The sequence below is a fragment of the Aspergillus mulundensis genome, assembly GCF_003369625.1.
Source record: "Aspergillus mulundensis strain DSM 5745 chromosome Unknown scaffold_17, whole genome shotgun sequence".
In the NCBI taxonomy this organism is placed as follows: domain Eukaryota; kingdom Fungi; phylum Ascomycota; class Eurotiomycetes; order Eurotiales; family Aspergillaceae; genus Aspergillus; species Aspergillus mulundensis.
The window spans coordinates 104981-132181 of record NW_020797905.1 but is presented as its reverse complement, the minus strand read 5'-3'; the positions used below and the strand labels follow the sequence as shown (position 1 = coordinate 132181).

Below are 27201 nucleotides of genomic sequence, written 5' to 3'. Positions count from 1 at the left end.
CTCCCAATTCCAAATCATTGATACATGGAAGAAAAGAAACAAGAGTAGAAGCAACAGCAAGAAAAGCATGCGGATATTAGCCATAAGTGTAATCATGTCGATTATTCCTTATCGTCTGCCACCGCAGCCCGCAACTCCCAGACTAGATCGTAGCATTCGGCCAGCAAGGCGTTCACTCCACCTTGTCCCTCTGGGATATCGTTTCCAATGTAGAACTTGCCGTCGACGCGCATGTTGTCAATCGAGTTGAGCTTGTTTTGTTAGCGGATGTTGAACTTCTGAGCAAGTTGAGGCTGCCCTACCTTCATACTGTATGGGTAGAGTTCCCGAGAGTTGGATACACCGCCGGACTCTTTGACTTCAAATAGACAACGTCGTAGTGTTTGCAGCTGGTTATATACCGGTAACAGTGCTTCTGAAACAGGTTCTGATGAAATGAGGAGCGCATAAATGTACGCGTAGCTTCTCCGGATCAGGTAAAGGAGGGTCTAGGAAGATTTTCATGGTTAGCTCTGGGTAGATCGATAAACGGGATTTATGCTGCCTACCCGCTGTGCGTGAAGGTCGGCAGGCTTGCCCTCGGCATCCACGAAGTTGCCGTTGACTCTCGCCTCGTCAACTCGATCGAGTTTGCGCTGGTAAACGAACAGATCTGTCTCGCGGAGAGACCATGCTTGTGTGACGGAAAGCCGGTCCAGCTGGTTACGAATGTCGAGTAACCTCTCGTACTGCTCTCGGAATCGTTCATCGATTTTCCCCTCCCTGTTATAAAGTTAGTCTGGCGGCGCAGGAGCTTCAGCTCGTGGGCGACAAACCGCTCCAATACTATCTCAGTCCAACGCCAACATCGGTGTAGCAGCAGTTTCACTTCATCTTGGTTGTCCAGTATAGTTCCGTTCGCGTCAACAAAGTTGCCGTCTTTCATCGAGTCTTCGATCTTCTTCAGTTGATCTCGAAGCCCGTTTACTTCCGAAGCAGAGAACTTCATGCCCCTCTGTTAGTATGATTTCGACAAGCGAAATTTGTGCCAACGAACCTTCGAGCGAGTATTAACGGCCGCAGTTGACCGAAGGACAGAGACTAGGGTTTCGTGTGTTGAAGCGAGCTCGTGGCTCAATTTCGCCAATTCTTTTTGCAGTTTCTCTAGCTTGATCTGGCACTTGTCTAGGCGACTTTCGAGAAGCGTTAGCAAGGCCGGTGAATGTGCTTCTTTCCCCCGTTCTATGGTTTCGCGCATTTCTACGAGCGTCGTTGTGATCGAGCTCAAGTCTTTCGCACTGTAAAATCCGGCTTCTTCCAGATGGTCAAGTAATCGCTGCAGGCCCAGTCAGCACCATTGAAACGAATGCAAAATAGGGGATCGGGTACGTACTTGTACTGTAGCCGCAAGGGAGTATCTGCAGGAGACAACAACTTGACGTTAGCGCAGTCTACTTCCTTTAACCCTTGCAAGACTCACACTGCCGGAGCTTCATTGTTCCTCCCAACCGTCAGGAATAAAAGCGAAATGAGTTGGAAGCAGTCGTCTAAGACGTAGTCCACTAACGTCAAGTAGTACAATATCAGCACCGTCCCGGCAAAGCTTTGTTTCATGGTGATGCGACTAACATCGATTATGCGCCAGGCGGCGGTTTTGGTCTTTTCGAACAGCATTGAGCTTTTCTACCTCCTCGGTCACCTCTTCATAGAGCGGAAGAACATCACGAGATCTGATATAAGACGACTTGTCTTGTTTCAGTAGATAGAGTGCGTCGCGAATGCGAAGTACGGATTCCAGGATCGGTTGCTCTTTCGGATCAAGCGGGGTTTGAATAGCGGGGGATTCCATCACTGTTGCAGGATTCGGAAGTATAGAGGGCAAGCCCGAAGGTGTGGATCAAAAGAGACAACTTTCCAGAGATCGACCAGGTAACGTGAAAAAAAGAAAAAGCACAATCATGCACCAGCATCAGAGATAAGGTAACAAAGGTACTGACTACTGCGTATAGAGCAGCCCACCTAATGATCGCTCCCGGCGTGACCTATGATGTCGTTGTTGCCTATTCCGGTCTAGCCAGATAGTCACGAGGAACCTCCTTCAGAAAAGGGCCACGTGACTTGGGCCTGCGCTAAGCCGCGTACGGACAGCCCTAAGCGAGGGCTTTGCTCGGGTCCGCCAAACACACAATTTCCGCGTTGGGTCTGGCTGTTCGTTGTCCCCGTTCGACTTCTTCAAAGCGTCCCTTCGTCCTTTCTCTTTCTCCTCCCCCATCCCTCTCGAGACTTTGTCCAGTCCAACGACAACCATCGACACCATGTCTACCGCCGAGCTCGCCTGCTCCTACGCCTCCCTCATCCTTGCCGATGAGGGCATCGAGATCACCGTATGTATTCCCTCATTTACAACCCTCGCTCGGGGGGCAATGATGGAATTGGCTGGGAAGAATCAAAATTATCGCGCACGGCTACGGGGAAGATTGCGACGGATTGAACCAGGGATTGGAAGCTGTTTTGGGGATCACAACATGGCGCATGAACATTAGGGCTGATTGTTTTGGGATTTATAGGCCGACAAGCTCCAGACTCTCCTGACCGCCGCTAAGGTTCAGGAGGTTGAGCCCATCTGGACTTCCATCTTCGCCAAGGCTCTTGAGGGCAAGGACATCAAGGAGCTCCTCACCAACGTCGGCTCCGCTGGTGCCGCCGCCCCTGCTGCTGGTGGTGCTGCCCCTGCTGCCGGTGGTGACGCTGCTGCCCCCGCCGCTGAGGAGAAGGAAGAAGGTAAACAGCAAACCATTGGACAATATCGCGTGTCAGTTCGAATACTGACTTCTGGCTACAGAGAAGGAGGAGTCCGACGAGGACATGGGCTTCGGTCTCTTCGACTAAGCGTCTCGCAACGATCCCGTTCGGCTTCCCGTTTATTTTTCCTTTTGGTTTTTCTCCTCACCTCGCTTCTTTCCGACCTCGCTCCTTCCACACCCTTATATCTCTCTGTACCCGATACTCCGCAACCCTCACGAAGATCAAAAAAGGGAAAAGGCAAAAAAGAAAAATTCACGGACAAGGACATCCTTTGGGACTGGGCGCTGTGCTTGCAATCGCATGATGGAATACGTCATGGCAGAGGTACTAGACCGGATGACGCTAGGATTTCGGCTGTTGGGAACACAATGGTGAATGGACAGACAGCAGCATGTATGGTAGTCCGGAGGCGAGGTCTGCTTGGCCGTCTACGGTTCTCTATCTGATTTATGTTGATCAGCTACTTTGATTCCTTTGGAGCTTAGTTGCCCAGCTCTTATGCGATGTCTGTCACGCGACCATGAACAAAAGGTTTCCGTCTACACTAACTAATCTGGAGGCTCTTGATTCTGAGAGTCACTAGCTCCAAGTATTCTGTAGTCCAATTGTTCTTCTAGTAATAGTACATGGTACTAGGCACATTCAAGGTAAAGTTCACAAATTCTCGAGACTGACGCCAGGCCAGACCTAACAAACCCACTCTTAATATCACGCCCGCAAAAGTAAATGACCAGACTAGATAACGATAAGATCAAACAACCTCGGCGACAGTGCCCCGAACCGCATAGAGACGGAACTGCCCGAAGATAATAGCATCCTCGACCATTGTGCCCAAAGAGCCGATCAACCAGGGTAGGTTTGTCAGAAAGTAATTCTTCTCGGTGGAATGGCAAAGGATCTATACGACATTAGTCGGAGCAATGCACCTTAGTGAGAGGGAAGCTTACCCCAGCACCATAAGTCAAGTTACCCATGAGAGAGAGGATGAAGAACAAGAGCGATAGTCCTAGGATGATGTCACGAAAACCGAATATCAACGAGACATGGGTGCGCGACTCACCTTCGCAAGACTTGTCACAGTAGTTCTTATAGATCTGTGGGAGCCGGGCCCTGTAACTCGTTAGCGAACCAATGAACAAGCCAGCCTCAAAAGCACAAATTCCCTGAGAGACAGGACATACCCCAGATAGCAAATAGCACTTATATACCCCAGCACCTGCGCCCCGGGCGCCATATCAACGCCTCCATTCTCACCCTCCAACGGCGCAGGCTTCCAGACTCCAGTCTGCCACGCCATCGTCCATCCCGCCATACCAATGACACAGATCGCCAGGACACTGCTAAAATTCTTGAGCAACACGCTCTGCCCAACCTTATTCTCTTCAACCAGCTTCGCAATCGTATCGTCCGGCCCCTGGTCCGAGCCATTCACAGCACTATAAGACGGGCGTGAGCCCCTGGGTCGGTGCTCAGCATCCCCACCAAGCAGCGCATCGCTTAATCTCCGACCAAGCAGCGGCGTCGTTGGCTCAGATGTAGCGGACGACGACTCCCGGACATGCGCTGCGGCGGCGCGAGAGTTCCGGGCGCGGTAGTAGAGGCACTGGCCGATTAGGACGCCATCGGCGAGACAGAAGTAGACGGCGATTGCGACGATGACGGGGACAAGGCCCGCCCAGGCGCTGCCGGCGAGGTTTGTGATGTCGCCGACGAACCAGACGAAGAGGAAAAGGAGCGAGATGGCTTCTGCGTTGCCGTTACGGTAGTTTTCGATTAGTTGGGGGACCTGATGCGATCAGCATTTATTTTCATCTTTGTTTCGTGTTCTGTAGATATGTGATTCAGATAGGATGATAGCATGCACATACTAGAAGAAAAATCCAGCAAGTTAGGGAGATGGAGCCGAGCAGGCCTGATGCGGCCTCTCGTGGAGTCAACGGGACGGATACTCCGGCCATGGTATGGAGGCCTGATGGTCGGGTCGATAGACTCTAGGACTGTATGGCTATTGGATGTGTCGCATGAGTTGAAGGTAGACAGGCAGAATTTTCGAAGGATGAATCATAAAGAGCAGATCTTGAAGCTTCTCCAACGGCTAATTGCGGGGTGGATCCGCTGAGCCTTTGACTAAGCTGGGGTTGTGAAGCCCTTTGTCTGCTTTCATTCTGACGTTGCATCTATTTCTGCGGGTTGAGCACTGTATCTACAGTTTCCTATAGATACTCGAGGCTCTTAAGGCCATTGCAGCGTTGTACTACATGCAAGTATACATGAGTCCCATGCCGGAATTTATCCAGCCAATCGGCTTTGCGATGATTTTTTGCGTACTGCATATCTTACCGTATATCATTGGACTCTACGATAGGGTTCAATCATTTGCATGAATCATATATACATGTTTTTTTACATAGAGCTTCGCAGCATGGGTATCACTGTCCATCACGTTGCTGTTCCTCATACTCCAGCCGCGTAAGCTCCATTTCGTTTTGCAGTAGACTCACAACTATTGGACCCGCAGCTTCTCGAATCGCACCATCTAGTAGTCTCTCCCGCGCGGGGTCTGGTACAATCTCAAACAATGTGTCAACGTATTCATGCAGCGGGGCATAGTCGAGATCTTCATCCCAGTTCCCTCGATCGACGCCATGCTGACGAATGAACGCTTCCAGAATCTGCAACCCGTCTCCAAGCAGCCATTGTTCAAGTACAACCTGGTCCTCAGCGCCAGAAGCCGGTAGCACATGGTCTTCTTCCGGTTCATCATCATCACGTTCCTCCTCATCCCCTGCACGGAACCGAGGAAGGCGAAACGCGCCATTGTTTAGCTGATTCATAAGGTTACGGATCCAGCCAGGTCGCTCTGCTTCTGGGACTCGAGACAAATATGATGGTGTTGGATCGGACTGCTGTCGAAAAGCTTCAGATTCGTAAGGTGGTAGAGGGTCAGAGGCTGAGATTCGCCCAGACACAAATCGAGTCGGTAAATGCGTTGTAACGAGCGGGACGTCTGAGAGGACAACATGGCGCGCAATATCCAGGGTAATCTCTGGCGGTTCAATGGGCTCGTCTCCCTCTGTTAACGTGTCCGCCACCTCTACCAGAAGAGAGACTACCTCCGGGGTGTTCCACAGATCCTTGGTGCGTGCAATGTAGAGTTCGGTGAATAACTCGTGCCCGTCAGTCGGGGGTAGCTTACCCCAGATCCGCTTCGGCATCGGCTGGATGTCGAGCTCCTGCGCTAGTTTGCAGAATACCCATGGATAGCGGGCCATTGCCACGCGCATCTGCTTTCGACAGTCTTTCTGTTTGTTCAGGCGTAGATATGCTAACGCCAGGGAGCATTGAATATTTGGGAGATACTTCCACTCCTTTGATAACCTGGTTTGTGTGCAGAGATCGATGAAATGGGACCACTCTCTGCCACGGAGTGCTAGATTGTCGATCATGAGTCTTATGCAATAAGGATCATCTGAATCCAGGCTCAGTAACAATTTGGCCCATTCATATGCGGTTCTCCAAGTCCCTTTCATTCCGAGATTGGCAATGTACCTCCACCCAACTAGCCACAGCTCGCGGTTTTCTGCATGCAAAAAGTCAAGCCTAGCCTTGCCCTCTTTGAGGCGATTTCCAAACGACGAGTGGACTGAGCGACCAAAATTGAAGAGCGCTCGTTCAAGAAGGTCTGCAGATACAGCGTGATCGCCTTGGTGCTTTGCTATTTCAGACACTTGAAGGAGGGTTGAGATGTGGTAAGGGTTGTACTGAAGAAGATGGATCATCCTTTGCGGATCCATTGACTCCACACAAAGTTCGAATTGCCTCTGCACATCTTGGTATGCAGCATTGTGGATGAAGCGATAAACGGTAGCGCCGTTGGGAAGCGATTCTGCCATCTCCATTCCAAGACCTCCACTTGGAGCTCGCGGCCACTCATCTTTTCCTTGAAATAAGATGTTGCGCCGTTGCGTAACTCCAGCAAGACTAAGCCCCCTACTTGCCGGGCTGTATCTACCTGTCAAAGCACGGCCCAAGTCTACTGTTTCTCGAGCTCGGTCACGCCTGCGACCCGACCCCGTTTCCGGCTGATCGAAATTCTCAAACACAACATTGCCGAACAACTTCCGCATCTCGTTGCTTGCGTTAAGCAACTTCGAGTCGATCGACAGAAATTCTTCCGGGGATTTCGCGAATGATGCATCGATGTTCTGCACCAAGAGTTGAGCGTCAGCCTCTCCTTGTGACGGGACAGCCAACTCCTTTAAGGCTCGGTCGATCTCATCCAAATCTTTGTCATCGGAGCCCCCTTTCGTAGGCTCCTGCTTTGTCGCATTTTTCTTCTTCTTAATCTTGGCCTTCCTCTTTTTCTTCTTCGCAGGATCTGCTGTTGCTGGTGGGCCTGCTACTTCCTTGGTTGGCCCAGTCACCGGCTCGGGAGCCTCACTCTCGGACTGCTTTTCGTCCTCATCCTCATCGTCATATGCTGCGTTCAGAAGGTCAAACGCATTCAGTTTGGGTTTTGACGGTCTTGAGATCGGCTCGTCTTCGCTCGACTCCTGGGCTTCTTGTTCGGCTTGCTGCTCTTGCTCGCGCAGCTTTTGCAGCTTGCGGATCGCACGGGAGGACATTCAGGATGTTGACAGCACGCTGGTTTGTGAGGAACTCTCGAGTCAAGATAATATATGTTGCGCTGGATGTGGTTTCTGGAAGCTATACTTGCCAGGCTGCTTTGGAAACTTGGAGAATGAGTAGGTAGAGAATCTTCAATTTACTCACTGCGGGGATGACGACAGCGGGATCCAAGTCCGGTTTAGTGCGGAGTATTTGTATTCTTGCATCCATTGTATCTGCCGTATTTATGCTGACCGCCGCCGCTGACTGATGATGGCCTTAATGCCCCAGGCGGCTAGCCTTACTGAGCCTCATTCACGCCCCTTCTAAAACCTCGCCTCTCACGGCCTAGTGTTGCAGGGAGCCTCGGTCTTTCCATCCTTCAGTCTCAAACCGCGAGCATCAATGCGTCGTGCAACTATTCAAGCGCTCCGTACTGCTCGTCGTGCACCAGTATGGCGGGTTGGCGGTAGGAAACCGAGCATATCGTTTACAGGCTGCCCGTCTCTTGGTCTCCGATCTTACTCCACGCCTAAGCTTTCTGCTACCCTCCAGTCCTCCATGCATCTTCGAACCTTCTCTGTTGCAGCAGTATCGGCAGTAGTCGCATCCGGAGCTTGGTACGCTTATCAAGGCGGCTCCCAGACACCAGCAGCTGCCGGTACGTCCTCGCAGATCCGAGCATTCACGTCGAATGCCCATGCCGAACACCCCACGGAAACGGCGCGCCGTGCTCTTTTAGTGGATAACGACCAATTCTATACAGCGACGCTTTCAGGAGAGAAGCCATTGCAGAAAAACACTGACGACTCCGATCGCCGACTCCTAGAGATGCTAACGCCCGAACAAGCAACGCAGAAGCTGAGGAAGAACGAGGAATCATACTTGGTGAATCGGGGCAAGGGAGTCGTCCGATATGATGTTGTTCAGGTCCCGAGCAACTCTCCCATCGAAGATGACCATGCAGAGAAGATAGTTGAGGTACCTGCGTCCAATTCCGCGGCCAACGAAGGCCAATCCAGCAGTGACTGGATGTTTTGGGCAGTTTTCGATGGCCATTCGTAAGTCTTTTTCATATTTTCTTATGAGTGTAAAGTATATTGGCTGACTCTAGTCGAAAGTGGCTGGACAACTTCTGCCAAATTGCGCAATGTCCTCATTTCCTACGTCGCCCGCGAGCTGAATACTACATATAAATTGGCGTCGGCGGACCCTTCGCTAGTGCTACCATCATCCATAGCAATAGATGCCGCTATCAAGGAAGGTTTCGTTCGTTTAGATAATGACATCGTCCACGGCAGCGTCAAGGAGGTTTTCAAGTCCAACTCGCGCCGCGCTGCAGCCGAATTGCTTGCCCCCGCTCTGTCCGGCTCCTGCGCTCTCCTCGCGTTCTACAACTCGCAGACCCAGGACCTGAAGGTGGCCTGTGCAGGCGATTCCCGTGCCGTCCTCGGCCGTCGCGGAGAGAACGGCAAATGGACAGCAACGGCGCTTTCAGAAGACCAGACGGGCGGCACGCCCTCTGAAATGAAGCGCTTGCGTGAGGAACACCCCGGCGAGCCGAACGTTGTCCGCAACGGACGTATCCTCGGTCAACTAGAGCCTAGCCGTTCTTTCGGAGATGCTTTTTACAAGTGGAGCAAGGAAACGCAGGACAAGATCAAGCGCCAGTTCTTCGGCCGAACCCCACACCCCCTCCTGAAGACACCCCCCTATGTCACCGCCGAACCCATCATCACAACGACCAAGGTCGAACCCAGCCAAGGCGACTTCCTCGTTCTCGCAACAGACGGCCTTTGGGAAATGCTTAGCAACGAAGAAGTAGTGGGCCTGGTCGGGCAGTGGATCGAGGAGCAGAAAGCAGCAGCTGGAGCTGGTACCGGCAACAAGAGCTGGATCCGGAGCCTCTTCAGCTCCCAACCTACCCAGCTACCTGTAGAAACACCAAAAGAAGCCAGCACTGACGGACAACGCCGCCCAATCCGCCAGCAGCAATACGACATCTCGGGCGCTGCTAGCCGCTTCGTCGTTGAAGATAAGAACGCAGCCACTCATCTTGTTCGCAACGCCATGGGCGGAAAGGACAAGGACATGCTCTGCGCCCTGCTCACCCTCCCTAGCCCCTACTCCAGACGATACCGGTAAGTCCTCTGTTCCATGCTACGAGGAACCCACAGAAGACCTAGATTGTATCTGACCTACAACAGCGACGACGTGACCGTCGAAGTCATCTTCTTCGGCGAAGGCGCCGACAGCCGCACGATCTCCATCAATGAGGACGCCAGTGCGTCGGAGGAGAAAGTCAAGGCTAAACTATGACCAGTTCATATAATACCCATTCTATTTGTCATAGCAAGCAGCTTTCTGTTATTCAATACCTTTGATCGTACGATTTATGAAGGACATTGTTCGGCTGGTAGGCGAATTCAGCGTAAGGATTTGATCCACTTGTATGTTTGTTGCTATGGAGAATCTAGGTAAATAGGCTGCAATATTTCTTCCAGTTTATTGTCTCACAAAGCTTGGAAAGTATGGTAACTGCAGGTGTCTGGCAACAAAGGCCTGGTTGAGAAGAATATCACGTGAGTTACACTAAATCAGGGCCACGTGAGTTGTCATGCCCTGAATCATAATAGACTCACCTGGTAAAAAATAGTGCCAGGTGGGAAAAGGCACCTACCTCCTTCACACTAACTTGGAGCTGTACTGTAATTGGAGAGAGAAGTGCCATTCACTAGGAGGCTCCATTCAAAGGTATTATGTAAGAGTAGAATGTAAATCATCAATAGAAAAGCAAGAGTATGAGCTTGTTCAGTATGCAACATACTATGGAAGAGTAGGGTGAAATGTTCCAGATTGCATCGCCAGAGAAACACACAGAACAAGCAGTGAAGAGGTCTTTTAGAGCTAGGAGATAAAGCTGTCTTTTTTCTCTTCTCCCCTCTCTGCTTCCCTTCTTCATCTTACCCACCCTCCTTTTACCACATCAACAAATCACTTGTGCTTTGTTATCATCTTTCAACCTCGAGTCTTTCCCTTTAGGACCGCTCACTTCGCAGCAAATAAATTCTTCGCTCCAGACTAGATCATCCTGGCTGGGACTCGATGAGCTTCAGGTGAGAGACTGTCATGAATATTGTGGTTTGCTGGCTTCGAGATGAGGTAACTGAGATTTCATCAGAAAGTGAGCTTCTTTTGAGGCCGACTCAAGAATAACAAAGGGTTCTCGCTGTCGTCGTTCTCAACGGTATGCAGTGAGTCTCAGTCCTCCCAGAGGTTACATCTGACTGACCAAGCTGCAACAGCCCACCATGTCTGATCCGCAGGGTCACAACGAAATGGCCGCCGAGGAACTGGAAAGTGAGAGTGAAGGAACCGTTCTTGAAGTGACGTTCCACTACGCGGATTGTTTCGACTTGGACGACGCTGGATACGGAGGCGTGATCCTCCGTAGAAACCGCGAAGGAGACATCATCTCTAACTCAGCGACGCCCTTCGTCGTGCCCAATGCTGAAACAATTGAGAGAGCTGTTGCCGCGGCCGCTGATGCTACCGAAGACGAAAGCCGCCGTCCTCGCATCGCGCCCGAAAGACCTCCACGTACACCTATGCCCATCCAAACATGGGACCAGCTGGCGAGATTGTCCAGTAACATCGAAAGAGAACGCGAGGCCGCCGAGATTGCTTCGTCTCGCGAGCTGGACAACGAACCTGACCAAGCAACCTGGCCGTGCGGTTGGAGCAGATTTCATGATTATTTCCTCTGGACATGCCGTGGAACCGTTACTGTAATTACCGATCATCTTCAGGCTGTTTTTCGCTTCAACCCCGCCATCAACGAAACCTTTGTTGCTGAAAGACTTTGCGGAGTAAACGCCTACAAGCAACTGACATTCCTCCAGAAATACCTCCCTGGCGAGATTCATTCATTGCAGCGGGCCGAAGCTCGTGGCGTGGTTTATGAGGCTGATATATCGCACCCTGATGTCCGCATGGGAACCCAGGACCTTTATATCGAACAGCCAGATGCTGGAGATCCTAAATACATTAAACCCGTGCTTCCTTGCTGGGCTCCTCCCGGTTGGGACCGCGCCGATGACGCATTCGCTGCTTTGTACTTGGGCGAGCACCCGCTAGTGTTCCTGCGCGAATACGGCTGGGCTTGTGCCGAAATGCCAACATTGGAATTTGTCAGCATTCGTATGGCTCAGCTTCCGCATCTGAATCTGAACTGGCTGGAACTTCAGGCAGCGAAATCGCGCCGTGAGTTCCTTGTCACCACGTACCCATTCGACGCGGGATCCTATTGGTGACCCCACTCAATACGAGGTTGTTTCTGGTTTCCCTTACTTTTAATTTCATGTCTTCCCGTCTTTCCTTTTCATTTTGGGTCAAGGATGGCAAGTTTTCAGATCTGCCCAATTCTTGGCGCTTGCACATATGTAATGTCGTCCAGGTATCCGTGTATTCATAGCCCCGGTTTTGAAGTGCGATCATTGGCTTAGTTCCGTGATAAAGCCTTGCGACCTCGTTGAGATAATCCAATATGAATCTGCGTCCAGGTTTGCAACGACGAGGTGGGAAACATGTATTTTTGAAGAAGAAACGTTTGCGCTGTAGCAACATTCGTGCTTGTGATCCAGTAAATCATAACGGCCGCCGGTAATCCATGAGCATAAGCCGCGAGACCAAGATTTAAGGCAAGCAGTTGAAAAACCGATCGAAGTAGAGTACTCGACATCTTCTTCACCATTTCCTTACGCGGCAACTCGGCACATCTCCTTAACGATTGCACCTTCCATCCATTGCGGATATTGACCAGCAAGGACAGGGTCAATAGCACCGGCAGCATGCCCGTCGAGTCACCTGCCAGAAGGTCCGGAAACCAAAGTGCTCCTTCCGTTGCAAGCGATGGCTCCACGCCGACAGGGAGAGTACCGGTTGCTGGTAAATTGGCCGCTGATTCTTGAAGTCCGAACAACGCACGGAGGCCATTTTGATCACCGCTCATGGCCCTGATGCTTTCGATGACGGCCAGCCAGATAGGCAGCTGGAGGAAGATGGCGGGTCTATAGTACGGCACCACGCCCCAGCGCCGGCGAAGAGCATCATACTGTGCTTTGACATTTTTCGTGGCAATCGCTTTCGCCTCTCTCGCAAGCATTGGGCCGTTCGCACCAGCCGACTGCTGTATCTGTCTCTGATGGTGCTGTCGCCAAGCCATTAGAATCGGGGCCATATCAGATTCTTTGCGGGCCTGGACTTTGGTGAAGACCAGCAGAGGCAGGGCCACACCCATCCGAATCAGAACCGCGGTCAATGGAATAGACAGAGCCCATGGCATGTGGCTGACCGAGTGCACACCATACACGAACGTCGATGCGGCATCTACCGCCTCATTGATAAAAGGAGCGGGTCTCGTCTGATGAAAATGGCGGACATGCTGCAGAGGCAGCATCCGAGGGATACAATGACCAAGCCTCATTTTGTTTGACAGTCTTCCGAGATCCCTTCCAATTCAATGGCGGTTGCATGCAATACACAGACAAGGGCAAGAAGAGGGCGGTGCTACTCAGATGAGACTCTCACAGGGGTAAACAACACAGAGAGTTCAAAGGCAGTAAGATTCCTGAAATGGAGCCATCGCGTGAGGCCTATCACGTGGGCGGTCACAGAGCTCTATACTTAGCCGTGAGGTACGGTACGTAACCCACCAACCATACACGTAACACAGTCGGTACGTAACCCACCAACCATACACGTAACACAGTCAGTCCTTATCGATAGCGAAAAGACCAGCAAGCAAACATCCATCCAACATCCAACATCCGCTTCCACCATCACCGACATTTGATCTAGTAGGCTCCTCTACTGCTCTCAGCTAGCATGCTCCCAACTGGCCCCAAGCAATGATGCTGCTCTTTTTCAAGTTCCTGATCTCTGTGATCGCCTTCCTTGCCGCCTGTGTTCTTCTTCCCCAGTTCTCCCTGGGACTGTTCCGTGTTGTGCTCCGCGGCATGGGATGGGTGATTCGGAAGAGGACACAGGCTCGCAGGGAGGCCATATTGGCTCGTGTCCGGGCAGATGAGGATTTACTCTCAAAACAACCCAAAGTGGCCTCCACCAGTGCGATGTTAGCAGAAGATGAGGATTGGGAGAAGGTCAGTTCGGGTGACAGCAGCTCTGGATCAGCTAGCCAGAGTTTCCAGCAGGCTGGTGTAGACGAATGGACTGGGATTATTGGCTTCTTCCATCCATTCTGGTATGTGCCTCTGCTTATAATGGTGGAATATCCGAGGCTGACTTTCCGACTAGCAACGCCGGCGGAGGGGGAGAACGTGTCCTCTGGGAGGCTGTCCGAGCTACGCAAAGACGGTGGCCTAAAGCCGTTTGTGCTATCTACACCGGCGACTTGGATGTTACCAAAGCAGCCATGCTGGAGAGAGTCCAGGTATTTTTTGATTCCGATGTCCCCCTAACCATTTCTAACTCATAAACAGAACCGCTTCAACATTCAACTGCACGCCCCAACAGTAGAGCTGCTCTATCTGACTACCCGGAAATATGTCCAAAGTAGCATGTATCCGTACATGACTCTTCTAGGCCAGTCCCTCGGTTCGCTGATTGTGGGCTACGATGCTTTCACGCTTCTCGTGCCCGACGTCTTCATCGACACCATGGGCTACGCATTCGCAGTTGCCTTTTGCAAGCTCCTTTTCCCCTCAGTCCCAACAGGTGCCTACGTGCACTACCCCACTATCTCCACCGACATGCTCCAGTCTCTAGACGACCAAACAGGCCTTAAGGGCGTCAATTCCGGCGCAGGAGCAGGTCTCAAAGGCACGCTCAAGCGCAAATACTGGCTCGCCTTCGCCCGTCTCTACGGCTGGATCGGCAGTCACGTCGATGTCGTTATGTGCAATTCGTCCTGGACATCAGCGCACATCCGCTCCATCTGGGGCCCCTCACGGCATACCCCCTTCCTATCATCTCACACCACCAACTACAAAGACCCAGTCGTCGTCTTTCCCCCAACCGCCGTCTCAGACATCCAATCCACTATCCCGGTGACCCCTGAGACAGAGAAAACGCGCACTCCCACTCTCCTGTATATTGCCCAGTTCCGGCCCGAAAAGAACCACCCTCTCATCCTCCGCTCCTTTGCCCGTTTCCTCGAGCGCCACAACAAGACCTCGCCAACCGGGCAAGGACAAGACTCCCAACCCCACCTCATCCTAGTCGGCACTGTCCGCCCCTCCAGCCCAGACGAAACCCACATCTACAACCTCCGCCTCCTCGCCCACGAACTCCGCATCCGCAACAACACTACCTTCCTCTGCGACGCCTCCTGGCCAACCATCCTCTCGCATCTCGGCTCTGCCTCCATCGGCGTAAACGCCATGTGGAACGAACACTTCGGTATCTGTGTCGTCGAGTATCAAGCCGCCGGGCTGATCGCTGTGGTCCATGACTCTGGCGGTCCGCGCGAGGATATCCTCGTCGACCTCCCCGAGTCCGAGTCTCTCAAGGATGGAAGTGAAATTGGCGGACGGGCCACTGGATTCCGCGCAACGACGGAAGAAGAGTTCGCGGATGCGTTTGAGAAGGCACTGTCTCTTAGTGCAGATGAGAAGGTTGCTATGCGGTTGAGGGCGCGCAAGTCCGCGTTGAGGTTTACGGAGGAGGAATTTTCGAAGAAGTGGGTCGGTGAGGTTAGGAAGTTGGTTGATATGACTCAAAAGGCGTAGTTTAATAGTGCTATCACTCCCTGTTAGCGCCTTTAGTTCACATGGTCTGGTTTCTCAATTACCTAGTTCTTGGGTATAGTAGTTCCAGTGCGGCCCGCCCTCGGGAGACCTGTCCAGGCCTCGGCTGACTTGATTACCCTGATCATCTACAGCAAATAAGCGAACTTCGAACCTGATACTCGAATAACGGAATCCTTCTTCCTATCTTATAAAAAGAAGATGCTTGATTGTATGATGATGACAAGAACTACCAAAGTCAAAGCAACCAAACAGTCACTCAGGGTATCCAAGTATCCCTAGTAAAGCAACTGAAATTGGAAACAAAACGAATTGTCTCCCAGGGGTATGAAGTTCATCGTAGGCTCGTAACATAAATAACAAGGAAATGGGGGACCTGATCAGGTATGCTCTGACCGTCAACTAGCCGGGGATGAAATGAGAAGAAAGGTTTATCAGGACCGAGTATTTCGTATCCTGTATCCGCAACGCCGAACATCTATACGCCAGAGCCAGAATACAGCCATGAATCAGACGAAACGAAGAAAAAGGATCTCTCTCTTGGGCAGAGATACGAGTGGCAGGAATGGAGGGTACTATTTACCCCAGTTCTGATTCGCATAGCCAGTTTCGCCTGGGTTGACACCGAGCATTTGGCCCTGGGCATCCACTCCGTAGATATTGCCCTGGTCGCTAGCATAGCCAGCACTCATGCCGGAGACACTAATCCCCGATTCATCGTCGTCAAACCCAAACTCTCCGCCTGAACTGGCGTCGAAGCTGTTACGACCGCCGATATCGCTCGCGTCATCGGCCCCGGCGGGTATTTGATCCCACTGCAATGTTTGCAGTGCTGGATACTGAGCTAGCAGTGCCGCGGGAAGAATGAAGTTGCCGGTATGCTGGCCCTCCATTCCTGGGACCATGAGGGGTTGCGTGACGGGCTGCAGATGCTGCTGTTGTTGGTTCATGAGCGTGCGTTCCCGGTCTTGAGACTCCTCGTCCAGGAGCGGTTTGATACAGATTCGACCGGCTTCTGACCTGAAATGGCGCCCCAGCGCATCCGCACGAGCGAATCGGCGACCACAACCCCATTGTCCGCCTCGGGAGAGGTCACCGCGGCAAACAAACTTCTTCTCACCCGAGTGCAAGCCTTCGTGACGTTTACGGTCGTGTTGGCGGGCAAATGCTTTGCCACAGACGGTGCAAACAAACGGCCGTTCGTCTGTATGGGTTCGTAAGTGAGAACGTAGATTGTACGCCCGAGTGAAGCGTTTGGGACAGAGATGACACTGGAAGGTCGCCGGGTGTTTTTGAACACGTTTAGAATCGGTAGTGTTTGATCCAGGCCGTTGGGGATCCGCAAGGCCCAGGATATAGTTTCGACTATCCACCGACGATGTTGAAAGTCGTCGGGAACGCGCAGGTGAGGCCTCCCTGGAGCTGGGATTGCTGTAGGGGTGGCGGCCTACATCGAAGGGTGACAATGATCGAGGTGACGAAGCGGCCAGTACATCCAAATTAGCCGCGGGGGACGAGGGCGAGCGAGGGCGGGAGATCGAAACCGTGTATGGATCGGACTTGCTCCGCATACGCGACGCGCCTAGAGAAGATATTAGAGCCATTTCAGGTCTAGTGGTCGAGAAACTTACGCATAGATGGCGGCGGACTCAGCGTATCCATATCACCAGAAGGCTTATCAGTGGGAAAGACTTGAGTCTTTGCTGGTGGCGCAAATTCCACGTTGATGGACGGCGGAGCCATTTGTGACGCTTGTCCAATGTCACCGAATTGGTTCGCCTGCGGCATCATACTGTCGAGACCATTTACGTAGCCCTCTGTTGGAGGTGTAGGGTAGGCAGAGCTAGTTGCAGGTGGGGAAATGAATGGACCACTGGGAATCATGTCTGGCGGATGCTGGGGCATCAGCTGAGGAGAGATGTAAGGGCTGTGGTGAGGGCTAATGCCCTGCGGTTGGGGCTGATGGTGCTCGGACAGAGTAAATGACTCAATTCCCAGAGCCGCATTATCATAGAGACTAGGATCGTTCTGGGCGCCCAGAAGCGGGGATGGGTTATTGTCCACGATGTCGAAAGTGTCATGTTGGGGGAGGTACGGGGAATGGGCTGCGGATGACACCTCGGAGACCTCCGAAGGAGCGCGTCGATGACCGTGGAAGGAGGAATTGTTTATAACAGCTTGCCACTCGGGATGCGAAACGTTTGCCATGTAGGCGGCACTAGCGGGATCGAGGGACGTGTGACGCGAGTGTTGAGGGGTATAGAACGTCCCCGGCGAAGAGGCAGGCGGCGACATGGCGTTCGGAGAGGAAGCCGATGGCTGCTGTTCCAGCGGCGAGGTCTGCGGCGAGTTTGAGGGGTGAGGAGACGGGATTTGGCTGACCAAATCGACCGGGTTAACAGCCTGAGTTGCCGACTGCTGCGGATCGAGCAAGCCGGAGGGGTAGTCGGAGCCAGAATTGTTCGGGCTTGGGGCCTGATAGAGCGCGAAGTCAAAGTCGCCGGTATTCGAATTCAAAAGATTGGAGAAGTTCTCCTCAACCGGCTGATGCGATAGCCCTTGGTCGAACGACTGTGGGATCTGTAGGCTAGGGCGGGCAAAGTGTTGATCGGTCGCGATAGCAGGAGTGAGATAGCTCGATGAGTAGGCGAACGCGTCGGAGCCAGGAACGGTATTATTGGCAAAGGACGAAGGGGGGTAAGAGGAATTGGTGGTGATCGAAGGGTCAATCGTCAAGTCGTTATGATTGTTGTATTGCTGGTGAGCATGAGCCGAGGGGCTGACGCTGCGGTTTTTAAGAGCAGCCGGAGCTCGCCCCAGGTCCTGGAGCGTGTCCTGAGGATCCATGGTAGATTGTTATGCAGGCAAGATCCCAGAATAGATACCACGCGAAGGGAGGCTGAGCGAGGGGAAGGAAGAATAAGAATGAAGGCAGGACGATCTAAAAAGAGAAGGGGACGAAAGCGCGTGAGGTGGGGAGACGAAGCAGGTGGATTACGGTCGGGCTGAGGCGTAGATACACAGGCGCTGATGCGAGCAATCAAGAATAAAAGGTGAAGGAGAGACTGCTGGAAATAATAATCTTAGAAATAATATGCAAGGTCAGTCGGGGGCTTTCATTCGCGGTGGAGATGAATTCAGGGACGGAGTCGGAGGGCAGTTTGCGATTCAGCCTCGTCGCGCTATCACCAGCACCAAGATCAAACGATCATTGATCTGCGGTCCTTCGAGAGGGCTGCGAGTCCCTCGATAATTAGGATGTTGCAGGTAGACTGACGGGCAACAACAGTCAGACTCGACCTGAAAGAGATGAGCGTGATGAAGAGCCAGAGAGAAAAAGATGGAGATGAGATAGAAGAAGTGGAGGAAGACGGCAGTGGTTCGTGAGTGGTGCCTTGGTGCCTGAGCAGGTCCCAAACGTGGGGATACGCTCCGACGCTCACGCTCAACACCACGTTGTGGCAGGAGCTTGTCGCTGCTTGCTGCTTAAAATATCTCGAAGCCCAAAAATAACCAGCATCTAATCTTTAAGGATGATGACAGGCACCGAGGCAGACACGATATGATTAACCACTGCTAACAGGAGCGCAACGGGCACTGGGCAGGAATCCGCAAGGCAGACTCGCTCCCGCTCCACTGAACTCAGGTGTCAGAACCAAAGGACGAAGGATATCCCAGCCAGGGTAAGGAACTACGCTCAGTCAGATACTAAGAATAACCTCATGGTCTATGCTGATACAGGAGGATAAAGGTTGCTGGTTACACTGATCGGACTATCGCTCCGCATACTTGCTACGGGGTACCGTAGACTAGACTGCCGACCATCGAGAAAGCCGAAGCGAAGCAAGATACAGAACTTCAGCCCAATAATTGTCACCTACAGAGCCCAAGCAGGCAAACGTCACTTCACCAGATTTCTCATCACATTTCCGCCCCCACCGCATCCTCACGATTGCGATCCAGGGTAGAGTCAAGGACTACGCGAGTCAAATCGTCAAGTCAGCCTGACCGTCACACCCGCATCACATCTTGGTTGATCCCAGTCTTTTTCGATCTCACTAATAAAAGACCAACATGTCGCTAACATTTACCAAGCACATCCGCAAGTCTGGCCCTTGAAACTTGACACCTGGTTCACCGTAGGTTGGGGAGCTTTGGCCGACTCTGCTTGGTGGATTCCCGGCATCTTAGCTGCGTCTGCACAGCCCCCTAGCTGAAACCCGGTCAAATCGTGAAACCGTGCGATTTCGCTGCCCTTGCTGGATGATTGATCGAAGCTGCTGTTTCATGACACGAGGTGCATGGAAGTAGACTAGAAGATTATGATTATCCTTGGTTGTCAGTATGAAGTGTCCTGCATATACAATGTACTCGCATGGCACGTCGGGTGCATATGTAGGGCAAGCCAAAGTATATACTTCCGAAACCTCATCCACCAACGTACCAAAGCAGGCATTTTACAGATCCCCAAAAACACTCACACTCCCCCTCACGGTCTGAGTCTGCCAATCAACCATAACAACATCCTCACAGCTCGATCCCAATCCCGCATTATCCACCCATCCAGGCTCCCAATAATAAATGCCCACAGCACCAGCCTCCCCCAGCACATCCGCCAACTGCCCCCAAAAGGTCTTCTGCCCATCAACACTAAACGCAATCGAGCTCAAATCCGACGGAAACGCATACTCAGGCGAGCTACACTGCACCGGCCAGTCCGTCTCCACGACTAGCACCTCCTTCCCGTAGCTCGACTTCAGGTTCGTCAGGCTGGTCTTGAGCGAGGAGAGCGTCGCATCGGGGTTGTAGAACGGGTAGTACGATACGCCGATGAGGTCGAAGTCCGAGGACTCAAGCGTGCGGGTGGCCAGCACGGTGTCGTAGAAGTACTTCTGCGCGTCCCAGTCCCAGCCGTTGTCGAGATGCAGGAGAATCTTGGGTGTTGTGGAGAGGGAGGAGTCCTTAACGCCCCAGGCGCCCGAGTGTAGGAGGCGCGCGATGTTGTCGTAGCTATCTGTGCTGCCGAGGGGGTGGAGGAGGCCGTTGCGGATCTCATTTCCGATGGACACGATCTCGACGGCTAGGTTGTTCTCAGCGAAGGTGTTGCAGACCTCGAGCGTGTAGTTGTAGACCTGCCAGGCTAGGGTGTCGATGTCGGTTGTTGACCAGGCCGTGGGGGTTGTCTATTCCCTTAGTTAGTCCGTCCTACCATAGGAAGAAGAAGTTCTTGGATATACCTGATCACCAGGGTCTGCCCAGGTATCACTCAAATGCAGGTCCAGGTAAACGCTCATCCCGGCATCTTGTACCCTCTTCGCAAGCTCCAAGTTGTAGTCCAGGGTATATGACGCCCCATCACTTGGACTCACCCATACTCGCTGTCTAATCGAGTTCACTCCGTTATCGGCTAGTATGGACTCGAAGGCTTGGGTTTCGCCGTTGAGGTTCTTGTATGCGACGCCGGAGTTTTCTTCAACTAGGAGCGAAGAGATGTCGGCACCTCGGTAGGTCAGGGCCGCGCTGGTGAGGGACGCCAGGGACAAAGGTAGGAGAGAGCATAGAATCATGATTTATTGTTTCCCTGAGAATTGCGGACAGAGACGGCGGTCGACTGGTCAATCAGTCAAGGAACTCGGTGGTTTTAAGCACCGCTCGTCAAGCAACTTGGTGTCTTGCAGCATAGACATTACCTTGCGTTTCAGAAGTGCCGGCGGGGATGGACTCCGATGGACATTCATTTTGCAGGCGCAAGACCCATTGGTGGAGGAACACCTGAGACGCCGGAATATGGGGTAGGGCAGTTGATGTACATGCACTAACTATGACTGACACAGCTGTGAAGAATCAAATGTTTCTCCATTGTTTCCAACATATCATCTGGTTTATCTCGACGTCTCCTCGTACTGAAACGTTCAACGCGGACACCACTCATATCGAAGCCAAATGCACTATATCTCAGACCTCCTCCCATGGACGTTACATACAGAAACTCACACATGTCCCGAACCCCGTGCATCAAATAGAACCGATATATAAACCGTAAAGGGGGTCAAATGAAGATAGACATCGAAAGCAAAACCAACGCCGGTCTTTTGAAGCCCATCCGAGAAGAAACGAAATGAGAAGGATAGCCTGCCACCAATGCAAATATACGTACAAGCAATGTAACCCTCTGCAGGTACCCTGTATGCGCGCAAAGAAGATAAAAATGCAGCCAGAAGGTCCCAATTAAATGATATACACATGAATCCCAGAGCTTGGTAAGGCGAGAGACGCTCTGAATTAAAATGTCAAATAGGGTTGAAGCGGGCGGCCGTTAATAAGGTAAAAGTAAAGAGCTCGACGAGCCCAAGTATGATGATAGGGGCACAATTAGCCTGCATCGTGCCCTGGCTTTGCCTTGCCCATGACGATTGCTGGTTTTTTGTTGGCGGGCTTGTTGTTGCCAAAAACGAGGCCTTCATCTTCGGAATCGTCGCCGCTCTCTTCCTCGTCGTCGCAGTAGTAACGAGATTCGTCATCCTCTGGTGGGCGTGATGTACTGCGCCGACGTGCTTTGACTGTTTCACCGGTTCGAAGAATTGAAGGCACCTGTGCCACTCCGTCACAGTCGTTCTCCTTGCTGTACCTATCTTCTGACAGCGACGATGCTCCCGACATAACGGATGGAATGCTTGGATGCGATGTGCTTTGCGACATGCCACTGGTGTCTTCGTCCACGGAAGAGGAAGACATGGTGACTGCAGATGTAGGTGAAGTTGTCAGGCCGTCTTTGACATACTCCGCGGAGCCATCCGAAGTCTTCCGAGAAGCGTCGCCCGTGTATCCTCGATGTTCGCGGTCTGCAGAAAATCCGGTGAGTGGGTCGGAGCGGCTACCCTTGATGTGCCATGAACCCTCCTTGGTGAGGTTGAGGGGCTCAACAGCTAATAGGGGGTGGGATATTTTGCGCCGGTGCTCAGGCGTTGATGCCGGGCTCTCGCGAAGTGTGAACGGCTCTCCATCTGTTTGCCAAGTCGATGGTTGCATCTGCTCAACCGCGGATGTGACGTTCAGAGCGACGCTGGGGTCTGAATGGTGATCCTCCTCCACAGTAGAGAACTCACCAGGGAAAGGTCGTTCCCCTGGCTGCAGGCCCCTCGCCAATCGGCGGCTTGCGCCGCCAAGAATACCACCGAAATTTGTGGTTCCTGAAGTTCCTGGCAGCTCGGGCGTAGCGGGCCGTAGAGGTACAGAGTGGCTCTTATTCATGACAGATGCCCTGACAGTCTTGGACGACTCGGCGGTCGATAAGTTTGACATTGCACGCTCAGGAGGGCCGGGGCGAGGTGTGCGATTGGCAGCAGAAAAATAGCCAGAAGCGGCATCCTGCGCCAAAGAGGAAGGTCGTTCCTCTGGAGTAGCAGTTGGGCTCACTGTGACGCTCTGCGATAGAGGATGCTCGCTATCTCTGTTGTACTGGCTTGACCGAGAGAAGGTTTCATCATCATTGCGAGAACTGGACCGGCGGCCATCCCAGAGAAGATGCTTTCCTTGCGAGTTGCTGCTCGAGGTGGACACCGAATCAACAGAAGGGCTTGCGCTAGGCGTGCGTTTGCGACTATCCCTATCTTTCGACCTTCCGGTCAAATAATTTGACCACTTCGCCACATTGGACCGCACCCGTTGAATGAAGGGAACTTTGCTGACGGCCGTTGTCACTTCCTCGCTGGAGACTTCAATCCTCTTGCCCTTGCTCATATAGGCAGGATCGGTTTCTTCAACCCATGCCCTAGGGTTCGGGAGACCATGAAGAACCCAAGGATGGTGCTTGATCTCTTTCAACGTGATGCGCCGCACTGGGTCTTTGGTCAGCAGTCGTTTCAACAAATCCCATAGTTCCTCATCGATGTCCTCGTAAGCCAGCTCGTTATGTGCTCGCATATCTTCGGGTGTATGGGGCCATTGTGTGCCGGTATCCACTTGGACAGGCTTTAAACGTTTGCGCGGGATGAAAACATCCTGCTTCACAATTGTTTGGTACATGCTGTACTCGTCGTCTGAGACAAATGGCAATCGGCCAAATATCATCCCGTAGAGCGTCACGCCTAGGGACCAGACATCGATGGCACCGGTAATGCGAGGTGCGCCACCAAGGGTATCTACAAAATCGTCGCCGGTGTAGCAAAGTTCGGGGGCGTAAAAAGCTGGTGTGCCAACAGTTTTGGATAGCTCTCGGGCATCGTCCAGCTCCGTCGTGACATCTGTCTCGTCAAGTCGCTCTTCCTCCTCATCTCGAATGGGCCGTCCCAAGTAAGAAACACCGAAATCAGATATTTTGACATGATGATCTATGGTGACTAGAAGGTTCGCCGGCTTGATATCGCGGTGTATGATGCCTTGGAAGTGGAGATATTCAAGGCCGAGGAGAGAATCTCGAAAAGCATTGCGCGCCTCCGTCAAAGTAAGGCAGGGCACCCAGGACATGTCGTCATCTGCGGGGGACAAGTCTGTCTCAGATGGCGCGTAGTTGAAGTTGCTGGATGCCGAACTGAACCGCCGTCTATCTGACGGGTGATCCGGGTAGGCCCCGTACATAGTGCCTTCCATAGCAGCCAATGCAGCTTCTTGGGACCCGAGGAAAGAATGGCTTGGCGACGAATTCGTCTCCTCGTGGTTTGAAAGGCAGCGACTGGCCGTACGAGCGATCGCGAGTTCGGGTCCCAATTCATCATCCGACTCCGCTCCATGCTCCAAACTCCAAGCGGGAATGGGTCCCTTTTGCGCATGCTCTGCTTGCGCTTGGCGCCGCTCCATTGCCTTCTCGCGCTGTTCCCGGATACGCTGTGCCGTCATGATGTACTGCTTGCTCTCTTCCCAAAATGCTGGTGTTTCCGGAATACCGCTCTTCTCGCGGTCGAGCCGGACCTTGTCGACTTCCACGATTTCGCGAAGGCCTCTTTGTCGCCATATAATCTCGCCATTTTCGACATACTCGAGCACAATATAGACCTTCTGACGGTTCGGGTCATCAATCACTTCTAACAGACTAACCACGTTCGGATGGCGTGCTTTTTTCAGGATAGCGACCTCTTTTTTGACCTTGTCCTCGGCGTCTCCTAGCCTTCCTAGGCGCCGCCGTTTCGAGTATCGCTGGACAATTTTGATCGCAACCTTCTGCTTTGTGGTCGAATTACGGCCCAGTTTCACTTTGCCATGTTCACCACGACCTAATTCGGAGAGAATTTCATACTGGTTGATGGTTTTATTCCCAGTTACGTGGTCCCTGTCCACTTCAACAAAATGTGTCCTATCCAGACAGTCAGTATCTGTGAGCATGCGGCGTAGTGGGGAGGTTCGAGAACTTACTCCTTGGGGGGTTGAAGATGTGACGGATGGAGGTAGGAGTTGCTGCTTCGCTCTTCGCCATCCGATCCCGGTGGTGTCAGGCCAGGAGTTCGGACAGAGAACAGGCCCGGGCTAGATATAGGCGTATTGCCTGCGGTGCGGGCGCCGCGAGAATGCGCATGTTTTTCAACAGGTTCAGAGGGGTAAGAGCTATGGCTGCGTAAAAATGGAGGTTGGTAAGTTGGATGTTGTTGAGACTGAAGGACGGCATAAGACTGATCCGGGTAGACAGGATATTCAGCGCCTCCGCTATCCAACTGGCGATTATAGGATGTCCTTCGCGATAACGTGATCCGTCCGAAGATACCGCGGTCGGACCTGACATCAACCACTGTATCCTCGTTCAATGCTTGAAGAGAGCTAGACGAGCTTCGGGTCGAAGGTGAGCGAGAGGCCCCGGAAGAATGATAGAGATGAGGGAATGCCTGCCGAAGAGGCGGTTGACCATCCAGAGAATCGCTCGAAGGGGCTAGTTTTGCGTTCGATGGCTTGGTAATGGTTCGGCCGACGTCTAAATCGCTTGAAGGCTGGGAACCGGCAGATAAGTCACTCTTGCTTGTTCCCCGCCTATGGGTGTTCTCCGACATCTGTCCACATTGGGGTGCCGCCGCAGTCGCGAATTCCTCGAGGCTGAACTCTGAAGGCGGCCGATCGGCCATCTTCATGATCGTTTTATGCTGTTGAACCACTGCCCCAACGCAGTGTGCGCATCCTCTGTTACCAATCCGTCCCTGTACTTTCGCTGCAATAGTTTCGTTCGTTTCCGCCGGTCTCTTTGTTTTCAAAATCCCCAATCAGCCAAGAACTCAGGTGAAATGATATAGGACTCCGACTGTATGATCGAATAGGTCGGCATTACTCTCACGGATCGACTCGAAGGGAAGCGGCAGACGTCATGAAGGCCGGCCTTGCGAAGGTCGTGTACCGGACAACGGACAGAGTATTTAGTTCTAGAGAGATCCAACCCACTACAGCGCCAGGATGTAGTCGGTTGTAGTTCCGCTCGAAGCAAGGATTGAAGAGACCGTGGACGGAGATGTTCGGCGAAGTCGGAGCGAGTCCGGAGGAAGAAACGGTCGAGTATAGGGCGGAGAACAGACCGGAGAGCGTCTAAGGATAGGATCAGGGGTGTAATAACGATGACACTTATATAACAGAATATAAAAAGAGGGCACCAAGGTCCGACAACCACGAAGAATATTAATATCTGGAAGTGAAAGGCGAAGGTGAAAAAGATAGCAGAAAGTTTAAAGAGGGGCAAAGCAGCGAAAAGGAACAAATATGGAAGACACTCGGCCGCGAAGGGAGAAAGGGAGGGAGCACAGGATGGAGACGCTAAAGGAGGATGGATCGAAAGGGGAGGAGACGGTGACAGGGGAGAAGAGGAGAAGAAGCGCTGGTCATGAACGAGAAGACTGGAGAAGAGTCCAGTCCAGGGCCAGGCGGATCAGTTCAAGCGATGGGAGGAGAAGCGAAGACGGAGAAGGAGAAGAGGAGAATGTGCCGGCTGGTCCTGTTGAATTTTCCCAGACTTTTCTTTCAAAGAGATACAACCACTGTCAGAGTGAAACGCTGTCTATCTCTCCATAAATTACAATAATAATATTGTCTGCTTGCTGGGATTGCTGTTCAGTGCCTCCGCGGTCGCATCGAACCCCTTCGCAGTTGTTCGCTATGATGGAGCCAGGATGAGGATCGACTGTCTGATACTATTAATATTTATGATTTTTGATATTCCCATTACACACAGGGTTTACAGAAATCTTTCAATAAGTTACCGCACTAACAGGGTTAGGCTTCGGCCGATGGGTCCCCAAGACTGAGTCTCCTCCACTCTCGAATCCACGGCTCCAGCCATGAGTGTACGGAGTCGGAGTATGATAGGTATATCCGACTTGGATCGCATGTTGTAGTGATGACGGAGTGCTTCGCCTGCGGTTTGTGTACTCACAGCACGGAGTACTGCACCCTTATCATCTCTAGGTGCGGGGTAGAGTGATAAACAGCCAAATGTTTCCATCGTCATGTTGGTCGAGGAATCTCAAGCTCGCAGCAAGCCATGGTTACTTACCATCATCGGTGGTGATGGCCATGGCCATGGGCTGGAGCGTGTTTCAATTTTGCCTTCCTCATGGACGGGGAACGTGCTAAGGAACTGCTCAACCACACCTGCAACCGCATCCCTGCCCGATAACGCATTCTTAATGCAGCCCCTAGCATGAGGTTTCCTTCGCCTCGTTTTACCGTCGATCAGATATCGCTGACAAGCAGCATCAATGACCATCAATACTCCGTACTCCGTATCAATCAATATAGCACGACAGTACTTAGAGCGTGTCTTTTATCAAGATCGAGAAAGGGCGTTCCGCGGGTCCAACCCAGCACCGTCCGTTCTCGACCGCCGGTGGATACTGGATACAGACTCTTCGTCCATATTTCATCATTACTTTCTTTGACCTTCTGGCCGATCGCCATGGTAATTTACTTCGTGACAAGGGCCAGCAACCAATGATTTCCATTATTGCGACAGTACCGGTAGTCTCGCATGCGACTCAATGATAGTTGCGCTTGGCTTCGCTGCCGTAGAGCTTCTCCAGAAGGTCGTGTTTTCCAAGTCCTAAATACCTAGTCTACGGTAAACCAAGGCTGGGACAAA

The 27201-nt window shown here is 52.3% G+C and overlaps 10 protein-coding genes across 10 annotated transcripts; 4 read left to right on the top strand and 6 right to left on the bottom strand.

The window, feature by feature from the left end:
- Window positions 1–101: 101 nt before the first annotated feature.
- DSM5745_10824 (uncharacterized protein) lies at window positions 102–1828 on the bottom strand (the record flags this gene model as incomplete). Its single annotated transcript, XM_026752840.1, has 8 exons — window positions 102–251; window positions 303–488; window positions 549–762; window positions 816–982; window positions 1037–1315; window positions 1373–1397; window positions 1460–1541; window positions 1609–1828. 8 exons carry the CDS (start codon window positions 1826–1828, stop codon window positions 102–104), a joined length of 1323 nt encoding a protein of 440 aa, XP_026598478.1.
- Window positions 1829–2294: 466 nt separating this feature from the next.
- On the top strand, window positions 2295–2868 carry rpp1 (ribosomal protein P1; the record flags this gene model as incomplete). The annotated part of the gene is made up of 3 exons (XM_026752839.1): window positions 2295–2363; window positions 2547–2760; window positions 2822–2868. The coding sequence occupies 3 exons, from the start codon at window positions 2295–2297 to the stop codon at window positions 2866–2868; spliced, it is 330 nt and encodes a 109-aa protein (XP_026598477.1).
- A 667-nt stretch (window positions 2869–3535) lies between these two features.
- Window positions 3536–4742, bottom strand: DSM5745_10822 (PQ-loop repeat-containing protein; the record flags this gene model as incomplete). Its single annotated transcript, XM_026752838.1, has 5 exons — window positions 3536–3682; window positions 3732–3790; window positions 3845–3894; window positions 3966–4570; window positions 4653–4742. 5 exons carry the CDS (start codon window positions 4740–4742, stop codon window positions 3536–3538), a joined length of 951 nt encoding a protein of 316 aa, XP_026598476.1.
- A 471-nt stretch (window positions 4743–5213) lies between these two features.
- DSM5745_10821 (transcriptional repressor TCF25 family protein) lies at window positions 5214–7409 on the bottom strand (the record flags this gene model as incomplete). Its single annotated transcript, XM_026752837.1, has 1 exon — window positions 5214–7409. One exon carries the CDS (start codon window positions 7407–7409, stop codon window positions 5214–5216), a length of 2196 nt encoding a protein of 731 aa, XP_026598475.1.
- A 388-nt stretch (window positions 7410–7797) lies between these two features.
- ptcF (type 2C protein phosphatase ptcF) lies at window positions 7798–9711 on the top strand (the record flags this gene model as incomplete). The annotated part of the gene is made up of 3 exons (XM_026752836.1): window positions 7798–8453; window positions 8514–9533; window positions 9600–9711. The coding sequence occupies 3 exons, from the start codon at window positions 7798–7800 to the stop codon at window positions 9709–9711; spliced, it is 1788 nt and encodes a 595-aa protein (XP_026598474.1).
- A 992-nt stretch (window positions 9712–10703) lies between these two features.
- On the top strand, window positions 10704–11705 carry DSM5745_10819 (uncharacterized protein; the record flags this gene model as incomplete). The annotated part of the gene is made up of 1 exon (XM_026752835.1): window positions 10704–11705. The coding sequence occupies one exon, from the start codon at window positions 10704–10706 to the stop codon at window positions 11703–11705; it is 1002 nt and encodes a 333-aa protein (XP_026598473.1).
- Window positions 11706–13304: 1599 nt separating this feature from the next.
- On the top strand, window positions 13305–15140 carry DSM5745_10818 (alpha-1,2-mannosyltransferase ALG11; the record flags this gene model as incomplete). Its single annotated transcript, XM_026752834.1, has 3 exons — window positions 13305–13654; window positions 13708–13843; window positions 13893–15140. 3 exons carry the CDS (start codon window positions 13305–13307, stop codon window positions 15138–15140), a joined length of 1734 nt encoding a protein of 577 aa, XP_026598472.1.
- A 593-nt stretch (window positions 15141–15733) lies between these two features.
- Window positions 15734–18005, bottom strand: crzA (putative C2H2 transcription factor Crz1; the record flags this gene model as incomplete). Its single annotated transcript, XM_026752833.1, has 2 exons — window positions 15734–16740; window positions 16790–18005. The coding sequence occupies 2 exons, from the start codon at window positions 18003–18005 to the stop codon at window positions 15734–15736; spliced, it is 2223 nt and encodes a 740-aa protein (XP_026598471.1).
- Window positions 18006–19615: 1610 nt separating this feature from the next.
- DSM5745_10816 (Arabinogalactan endo-beta-1,4-galactanase A) lies at window positions 19616–20725 on the bottom strand (the record flags this gene model as incomplete). Its single annotated transcript, XM_026752832.1, has 2 exons — window positions 19616–20341; window positions 20396–20725. The coding sequence occupies 2 exons, from the start codon at window positions 20723–20725 to the stop codon at window positions 19616–19618; spliced, it is 1056 nt and encodes a 351-aa protein (XP_026598470.1).
- An 805-nt stretch (window positions 20726–21530) lies between these two features.
- Window positions 21531–25210, bottom strand: DSM5745_10815 (putative serine/threonine protein kinase; the record flags this gene model as incomplete). The annotated part of the gene is made up of 2 exons (XM_026752831.1): window positions 21531–24447; window positions 24507–25210. 2 exons carry the CDS (start codon window positions 25208–25210, stop codon window positions 21531–21533), a joined length of 3621 nt encoding a protein of 1206 aa, XP_026598469.1.
- Between the last annotated feature and the right edge of the window lie 1991 nt (window positions 25211–27201).